The sequence below is a fragment of the Oncorhynchus mykiss genome, chromosome 6, assembly GCF_013265735.2.
Source record: "Oncorhynchus mykiss isolate Arlee chromosome 6, USDA_OmykA_1.1, whole genome shotgun sequence".
NCBI lineage: Eukaryota > Metazoa > Chordata > Actinopteri > Salmoniformes > Salmonidae > Oncorhynchus > Oncorhynchus mykiss.
The window spans coordinates 79662068-79671720 of record NC_048570.1 but is presented as its reverse complement, the minus strand read 5'-3'; the positions used below and the strand labels follow the sequence as shown (position 1 = coordinate 79671720).

The following is a 9653-nucleotide window of genomic DNA, read 5'->3' as shown; positions in this document are numbered from 1 at the left end:
GTCAGCTAGCCACTGGACGGTCTGAGGGCAGAAATAGTTAACGTATTTAATATGAACTTAAAGCTAAAATTCCATGGCAGAATGTTTATAAATAATACAGTAATATAATAACTGCTATTATTTTCATAACCCATTCATGACCACAGCTTGCTTTTGGCTTGGAACAAAAAAATAAACAAATATTTTCAGTGCTGAATTCCTTTATTTGTCTTTTACAGGGTTTGACAATTTAAACTTATTCCAAGTTTCTTAATGGTGAACACATTCACTAAGTACAGCTACCAGGAATTATACACACAGTCCAGTTCACCCGATGTACACATGGGAGGAGAGAGGACAAAGAAGTGAATAGAAGCGAGGAGATGGAGAGGAGAGAGCAGAGTTCAGCATCTCTTCCACAGGTGGACTGTATGAAGTCTGAAGATCATTAGATCAATGAGATGTGTCGGTTGGTGATGATGTCGTGACTTGATGTGATACTTTAGCATTGACCTCAATTGTCAAAGCCATAAAAAAAAGGGAGATTTTAAGTATCTATTTTAAGAACCATCTGGAGATGTTAAAATGTATATCTGAAATGAGGTGAAGACCGGTCGTACCACAGAGTGTCTACGTGAACAAGCCTGTCTGAGGCACACGGCATATACAGACTGGGACACTATAAGGGAAGGGGAGAGCGGGAAGAGTGGTCCATCTACACTGCTTGAAGAAGGCTAATCATAGAAATGGGCTAAGGGTACATACCAAATGGCGCCCTATTCCCTATGGTCCCTGGTCAAAAGCTGTGCACTATCTAGTGAATATGGTACCATTTGGGATAGTCAGTAAGACTATAGCCTTCTACTGTGTAAATGACTACAGCTAGATGACCTCTCTGGAGGAGCATAAACCACAGGATGATCAAAGAAATTAGAATATCAGATAGGTTAAGGGCAGACAGAGCTAACTTTATCAGCATTTATTCAACTTGTTCAGTAAATATTTCAAAAAGTGCAACTAGACAGAAAGCAAAACAATCCTTCCATCCCAGCCTCTGAAATAAGATCTAAGGACAACTTGTCAAAACAATCCTTCCATCCCAGCCTCTGAAATAAGATCTAAGGACAACTTGTCAAAACAATCCTTCCATCCCAGCCTCTGAAATAAGATCTAAGGTCAACTTGTCAAAACAATCCTTCCATCCCAGCCTCTGAAATAAGATCTAAGGACAACTTGTCAAAACAATCCTTCCATCACAGCCTCTGAAATAAGATCTAAGGACAACTTGTCAAAACAATCCTTCCATCCCAGCCTCTGAAATAAGATCTAAGGACAACTTGTCAAAACAATCCTTCCATCACAGCCTCTGAAATAAGATCTAAGGACAACTTGTCAAAACAATCCTTCCATCCCAGCCTCTGAAATAAGATCTAAGGACAACTTGTCAAAACAATCCTTCCATCCCAGCCTCTGAAATAAGATCTAAGGTCAACTTGTCAAAACAATCCTTCCATCCCAGCCTCTGAAATAAGATCTAAGGACAACTTGTCAAAACAATCCTTCCATCCCAGCCTCTGAAATAAGATCTAAGGACAACTTGTCAAAACAATCCTTCCATCCCAGCCTCTGAAATAAGATCTAAGGACAACTTGTCAAAACAATCCTTCCATCCCAGCCTCTGAAATAAGATCTAAGAACAACTTGTCAAAACAATCCTTCCATCCCAGCCTCTGAAATAAGATCTAAGGACAACTTGTCAAAACAATCCTTCCATCCCAGCCTCTGAAATAAGATCTAAGGACAACTTGTCAAAACAATCCTTCCATCCCAGCCTCTGAAATAAGATCTAAGGACAACTTGTCAAAACAATCCTTCCATCCCAGCCTCTGAAATAAGATCTAAGGTCAACTTGTCAAAACAATCCTTCCATCCCAGCCTCTGAAATAAGATCTAAGGTCAACTTGTCAAAACATTCAATAATAATGCTACTTTTTAAAACAGTAGTCGTGTAACAGACAGACACAGACAAAGACAGGAGATGATAGTGTTTTTAAAATCATATGTAAGGCTTTGTCCCAAACATGAGTAACAATGAAGTCATCCTATATGTATGATCAATAACAGCTAAAACATTCACAAGGGTAAAACCTGCAGTATTCCAGTATCGTCCAAGATGCAGATATGAATTTTAGATCTGGTATCACTATACACATGTTGAACAGCCTAAAACCTGCAGTATTCCAGTATCGTCCAAGATGCAGATATGCATTGTAGATCTGGTATCACTATAAACATGTTGAACAACCTAAAACCTGCAGTATTCCAGTATCGTCCAAGATGCAGATATGCATTGTAGATCTGGTATCACTATAAACATGTTGAACAACCTAAAACCTGCAGTATTCCAGTATCGTCCAAGATGCAGATATGCATTGTAGATCTGGTATCACTATAAACATGTTGAACAACCTAAAACTTCATCCTAAAAATCCTTCATTAAAATGCAACGCTGCAAAAATGTAACAAAAAGGCCATTTTTAATTTTTATACAATACACTCATGATGGTCCCAATAATAAATATATGATTATTAATGAAATTGCACCACAAAACAAGTTTAAAGATGAACTTGACTCCTACATCAATGATAGTAATAATAATATGTTTTTCTGAGTCGTGTCTCTCTATAGGCCAGGGAACAAAATTCAAAGGGTCAGGGTTGGGAGGCAAATAAAGGTCACGGTAAGTAATAAGGTTGAAGGTTAAACAATAAGGTTGATGGTTAAATAAAGTTGATGGTTGATGAGCAGTTAGGGTTTGGGTGAACACTGATGGCACAAGTAAGGAAGAGAGGCAACGATGATGAGAAATGTAGTTCTATCCTTTCTGTCCCTCAGCGCTTGACCAGTCAGAGAGGTTAGAAGGGCCTTAGTGGTAGTGAATAGAATGTTAGTATATCTTCTTTGATTCTATAGAACATCTGGCAGAACGTCTGGTTTTAGAGAAGCCACAGTCATGTGACCTAGTGTCCAATGTCGCCCTCTCCTGGTCACTATCTGGTACTGAGTAAAAACATGGTTGCTTTCTCTAAAAGTAGAGCCATGAAAACAGACTTGGCTGATGTTGGGACACATTGAAGAAGGGGTTGGAGAGACAGTGAAAAAGGGGTTGGGGAGACAGTGAAGAAGGGGTTGGGGAGACAGTGAAGAAGGGGTTGGGGAGACAGTGAAGAGGGGGTAGGGGAGACAGTGAAGAAGGGGTAGGGGAGACAGTGAAGAAGGGGTTGGGGAGACAGTGAAGAAGGGGTTGGGGAGACAGTGAAGGAGTTGTTAGAGTAGGTTAGTAGGGAATGAAAGAAGGGGGTTAGAGTAGGTTAGTAGGGAATGAAAGAAGGGGGTTAGAGTAGGTTAGTAGGGAATGAAAGAAGGGGGTAAGAGTTAGAGTAGGTTAGTAGGGAATGAAAGAAGGGGGTTAGAGTAGGTTAGTAGGGAATGAAAGAAGGGGGTAAGAGTTAGAGTAGGTTAGTAGGGAATGAAAGAAGGGGGTAAGAGTTAGAGTAGGTTAGTAGGGAATGAAAGAAGGGGGTAAGAGTTAGAGTAGGTTAGTAGGGAATGAAAGAAGGGGGTTAGAGTAGGTTAGTAGGGAATGAAAGAAGGGGGTAAGAGTTAGAGTAGGTTAGTAGGGAATGAAAGAAGGGGGTAAGAGTTAGAGTAGGTTAGTAGGGAATGAAAGAAGGGGGTAAGAGTTAGAGTAGGGTAGGGTAGAGACTGTAGCCAGGGCATGTAATAGTTTGTCTACAAAGAAGTGATTTAGTTTCTGGAGTAAAGCTGGCAAGGCAGCATTATCATACAGGCTGTAGGGGAAAACATTCAAGACATGGTTGATATTGAGTCTAAATGCGATGGATTATGAGAGCAACTACAGTAAAACAGACTGGCTCAGTGGTAACCAGGTTTAGTAACACACAACCTCCTTTCCAAGGCTATAATACTGAAAGGAATACCTATAGATCTTGTCCATCATAATGTACAGAGAGTGGAGCAGACAGAGTGGTGGGGTGAGGACATGTAGATATGTAGTAGTTGTTACTGCAGGAGTTCCAACTGTTTGGTCTGCAGCCCCATTTTGATATAATAACAAATCACACCTCCACCATGTAGAAAAAAGTGATGAAATCAACACTAATGTAAACTTATTGTTTCAGCTGATTTAGTTCCTGGTCTTGTCCACTCTGATCTAATGAGGCTTGTGGCCATTGTAGAAGGAAACAGAAGACACATCCGTGTTCCTGAGAGTCTGATCTTTCAGTGATGGGGTCATTATATGTTGTATCTTTTAAAAGATAGAGCCACATTTGTAGGAAGAAAACAGAAACCGCTCTGTTTATTACAACTGTATCTAGAGGCTACCGGAGGTTACCGACGTAACCCTGGTTCTATGAACGGTTTTATTATATTTTTTTCCGACCCCATTTTTTAAAATCAGGGAAACGCTGTGGTAGTGGATATGTAGGATCCAGTGTTTTTAACAACAGTCACTAGTGTGTGTGAGAGTTAGTGAGTCCTCTGTAGGGGTTTTGAAACCAAACTACTTAGTTAAAGTGGAGAAGCAAGTACAGTAGCTGAAGCCGTCTAAACCTGATAGTTTTATACCCATACCCATCTAAACTACTCGTCCAGTCTAGCCAACTACTGCACGTCTAATCCTCTATCTATTTAAACCTCTGTTCCAGTCTAATCCTCTATTTCAACCTGTTCCAGTCTCATCCTCTATTTCAACCTCTGTTCCAGTCTAATCCTCTATTTCAACCTCTGTTCCAATCTAATCCTCTATTTCAACCTCTGTTCCAGTCTAATCCTCTATTTCAACCTCTGTTCCAGTCTAATCCTCTATTTCAACCTCTGTTCAAGTCTAATCCTCTATTTCAACCTCAGTTCCAGTCTAATCCTCTATTTCAACCTCTGTTCCAGTCTAATCCTCTATTTCAACCTGTTCTAGTCTCATCCTCTATTTCAACCTGTTCCAGTCTAATCCTCTATTTCAACCTCTGTTCCAGTCTAATCCTCTATTTCAACCTCTGTTCCAGTCTAATCCTCTATTTCAACCTCTGTTCCAGTCTAATCCTCTATTTCAACCTCTGTTCCAGTCTAATCCTCTATTTCAACCTGGTCCAGTCTAATCCTCTATTTCAACCTCTGGTCCAGTCTAATCCTCTATTTCAACCTCTGGTCCAGTCTAATCCTCTATTTCAACCTCTGTTCCAGTCTAATCCTCTATTTCAACCTGTTCCAGTTTAATCCTCTATTTCAACCTGTTCCAGTCTCATCCTCTATTTCAACCTCTGTTCCAGTCTCATCCTCTATTTCAACCTCTGTTCCAGTCTCATCCTCTATTTCAACCTCTGTTCCAGTCTCATCCTCTATTTCAACCTCTGTTCCAGTCTCATCCTCTATTTCAACCTCTGTTCCAGTCTAATCCTCTATTTCAACCTCTGTTCCAGTCTAATCCTCTATTTCAACCTCTGTTCCAGTCTAATCCTCTATTTCAACCTCTGTTCCAGTCTAATCCTCTATTTCAACCTCTTTTCCAGTCTAATCCTCTATTTCAACCTCTGTTCCAGTCTAATCCTCTATTTCAACCTGTTCCAGTCTAATCCTCTATTTCAACCTGTTCCAGTCTCATCCTCTATTTCAACCTCTGTTCCAGTCTCATCCTCTATTTCAACCTCTGTTCCAGTCTCATCCTCTATTTCAACCTCTGTTCCAGTCTCATCCTCTATTTCAACCTCTGTCCCAGTCTAATCCTCTATTTCAACCTCTGTTCCAGTCTAATCCTCTATTTCAACCTCTGTTCCAGTCTAATCCTCCATTTCAACCTCTGTTCCAGTCTAATCCTCTATTTCAACCTGTACCAGTCTAATCCTCTATTTCAACCTCTGTTCCAGTCTAATCATCTATTTCAACCTCTGTTCCAGTCTAATCCTCTATTTCAACCTCTGTTCCAGTCTAATCCTCTATTTCAACCTCTGTTCCAGTCTAATCCTCTATTTCAACCTCTGTTCCAGTCTAATCCTCTATTTCAACCTCTGTTCCAGTCTAATCCTCTATTTCAACCTCTGGTGCAGTGGTGCTAAAGTGCAGATCTACTAGAGAAGCAGGTTAAAGCAGGACAAAGCTACGGCAGAGAGATCTTAAAGCACAATACATCATGAGCTAAACAAATAAAAAGCTACATTAAATAGTGCTAATTAAATGAGACTGCATAGATCATCTGCTGTAGACATAATTCTAATACTACAGGACTCTAGTGGTCTTTCCAAGGCCATACTTCTCTCCGGTCTGGAAAGCTGGAGAGATAAGCCTACAAGTCTATGGTATCCATGTTTTCTGTCTGCAAAGAAAAACGTATTTTAGGAAAGGGAGTGAGATAAATGCAATAAATAAAACACCCTAGCGTGATATATATATATATTAATATTTATATGTATTTATATATGTATAAAAGTATGGTACAGACAATGGGTACTGCACTTGGCTTGAATGTGTTCAGTGGGTGAGTTGATAACGATGTACTCAAAACTGATGCTAGCTAGATAACTGTGGAAGCGCTAGCATCCTATCATAACACAACAGATGCTAGCTGAGCTTAGCTGAAGGAGCTAGCTAGCTGTGATGCTAGCCCTGGACAGCTAGCTTAAGTGTACCGTAATACATTCCTATGGGAGAACCGGACTGCTAGAAAACACTACACTATTGAGAAGAGAACAAAGAGGAGAAAAGAGGACTGGGGGAACACGGTACTAGGTCTGAAATGGGGTTGTAGGTGGGGAGTGTAGCTTAGTAAAAGGGGGTAAGATAGGAGAAAAGGTGGCCTGTAGCGGTGCATTCTCTTAGAGTTGAGCATTTGTACACGCGGAGGAGGATGGGCTTTCAACTACTGATATAAAGACTACCGTAGGGTGGAAGCTGAGCGTGTGTATGTGTGTGTGCACTGTATGTAAGTGTTTGGATGTGTTAGGAAGAGAATGCTTTGTGTATGCATGTGTACATATGTATAGCCTATCTATTAGTTGTGTATGTGTGTGTGTGTGTGTGTGTTAGACGCGGGTAAGGAAGGCTAGGTTGAGGGAGCCTGGTATTTGGATAGTCTCCAGGGCCAGAGAGGAGGGGTTGAAAGGGAAGGTGACTGGGTAGATGATCTTAGTGTCCATCAACAGCTGAGGAGTCTCACAGCGGTCCCGCAAACGAGTCTGACAGACAGAGAGAGGGGGAGGAAGGGAAGAACAGGGAGAGAAAATATATACATTAGTTGCAGACAGACAGACAGACAGACAGACAGACAGACAGACAGACAGACAGACAGACAGACAGACAGACAGACAGACAGACAGACAGACAGACAGACAGATCTTACCTGTATGGTTCGTATGAAGGTAACAGACACCCTCTCTTCAAACTCGTTGACTGGAGTGTACAGGTTCAACACCTTCACAATCTGGGAACACAGAAACACAGAGACAAACTTCATTTGTTGAACCTTGAACTATTAACTCAACTGATCCCCTGTCCCATTCTCCGCAGTGATAGGGCTTGACTGGTAAATTGAGTACCCGAGGGCTGGGATTGGTCAGTTCAGGACCTAAGTGGTAGAGAGGGCTGTGATTGACTAGTTCAGTACGTGAGTGGTAGAGAGGGCTGTGATTGGTTAGTTCAGTACGTGAGTGGTAGAGAGGGCTCTAATTGGTTTAGTACATGAGCAGAATAGTGAGCTGTGATTGGATACCTGAGATGTGGACAAGCTGTTGCACATGGAGCAGATGGCCTCGGCGTCTTCGTCCGTCTTCTTCTTGACTTGCAGCAGCTGAGCAGCCTGAATCAGAGGCTCCAGAGTCTCCTTGGCTCCACACAGCATCAGAGACTTGTCACGCAGCCACTCCTCCAGCTGACTCACGTTATACCTGGTACACCACATTATATACGTTACACACACACTCTATAAAACACATTAGACACAGTCTGTCTATACATAAGACATGACAGCCTCTCTGAACCGACCTGATCTGCATGCCTTTGCTCCAGGAGCACATGTCTTTACGCAGCAGTAGATTGTTGAGAGTCACAGCTCCAATGATGTAGAACTGCTGCTTCACAACCTGGGGTCAGAACACAGCCAGGGTCAGAACACAGCCAAGGGTCAGGACACAGCCAAGGGTCAGGGTCAGAACACAGCCAGGGTCAGAACACAGCCAGGGTCAGAACACAGCCAAGGGTCAGGACACAGCCAAGGGTCAGGGTCAGAACACAGCCAGGGTCAGAACACAGCCAGGGTCAGAACACAGCCAGGGTCAGAACACAGCCAAGGGTCAGGACACAGCCAGGGTCAGAACACGGCCAAGGGTCAGGACACAGCCAAGGGTCAGGGTCAGAACACAGCCAGGGTCAGAACACAGCCAAGGGTCAGGACACAGCCAAGGGTCAGGGTCAGGACACAGCCAAGGGTCAGGGTCAGGACACAACCAAGGGTCAGGATCAGGACACAGCCAAAGGTCAGGGTCAGAACACAGCCAAGTGTCAGGGTCAGAACACAGCCAAGGGTCAGAACACAGCCAAGGGTCAGAACACAGCCAAGGGTCAGAACACAGCCAAGGGTCAGAACACAGCCAAGGGTCAGAACACAGCCAAGGGTCAGGACACAGCCAAGGGTCAGGGTCAGAACACAGCCAAGGGTCAGGACACAGCCAAGGGTCAGGGTCAGGACACAGCCAAGGGTCAGGGTCAGGACACAACCAAGGGTCAGGGTCAGGACACAGCCAAAGGTCAGGGTCAGAACACAGCCAAAGGTCAGGGTCAGAACACAGCCAAGGGTCAGGGTCAGAACACAGCCAAGGGTCAGAACACAGCCAAGGGTCAGAACACAGCCAAGGGTCAGAACACAGCCAAGGGTCAGAACCAGAACACAGCCAAGGGTCAGAACCAGAACACAGCCAAGGGTCAGGGTCAGAACACAACCAAGGATCAGGGTCAGAACACAACCAAGGATCAGGGTCAGAACACAACCAAGGATCAGGGTCAGAACACAACCATGGGTCAGGGTCAGAACACAACCAAGGTTCAGGGTCAGAACACAACCAAGGGTCAGGGTCAGGACACAACCAAGGGTCAGGGTCAGAACACAACCAAGGGTCACGGTCAGAACACAACCAAGGGTCACGGTCAGAACACAACCAAGGGTCACGGTCAGAACACAACCAAGGGTCACGGTCAGAACACAACCAAGGGTCAGGGTCAGAACACAACCAAGGGTCAGGGTCAGGACACAACCAAGGGTCAGGGTCAGAACACAACCAAGGGTCAGGGTCAGAACACAACCAAGGGTCATGGTCAGAACACAACCAAGGGTCTGGGTCAGACACAAGCACACGGACCTGTTTGATGAGTTCAGGGTCGGTGCCGTGCTGACACATGGTGGAGTGGAAAGCGCTGAGCTGGCGTAAGATGGATTCCAGCGTGTAGGTTCCCTCGTCAGCGATGCTCGATGTCCGTTTACGCAGACCGGTCGGCTTAACCCCCGACACACCCTGGATGGTCTCATGCTCCAACATACCAGAGACTGGGACACACACACACACACACACACACACACACACACACACACACACACACACACACACACACA

At 43.9% G+C, this 9653-nt stretch overlaps 1 protein-coding gene across 5 annotated transcripts in view; it reads right to left on the bottom strand.

The window, feature by feature from the left end:
* Nucleotides 1-189: 189 nt before the first annotated feature.
* The window catches only part of LOC110511859 (unconventional myosin-Va), a 93010-nt gene continuing 83546 nt past the window's right edge, over nt 190-9653 (bottom strand). For 4 of the 5 annotated variants that reach the window (XM_036981034.1, XM_036981033.1, XM_036981035.1 and 1 more), the window contains 6 exons: nt 9403-9587; nt 8033-8130; nt 7761-7935; nt 7392-7472; nt 5528-7227; nt 190-5143 (listed from right to left, as the gene is read on the bottom strand). In XM_036981034.1, coding sequence (XP_036836929.1) covers nt 7075-7227; nt 7392-7472; nt 7761-7935; nt 8033-8130; nt 9403-9587 — 692 coding nt within the window. In that variant the 3' untranslated portion in view covers nt 190-5143; nt 5528-7074. The remainder of the gene's footprint in view (nt 5144-5527; nt 7228-7391; nt 7473-7760; nt 7936-8032; nt 8131-9402; nt 9588-9653) is intronic. The other variant, XM_036981032.1, reaches the window with a different exon arrangement.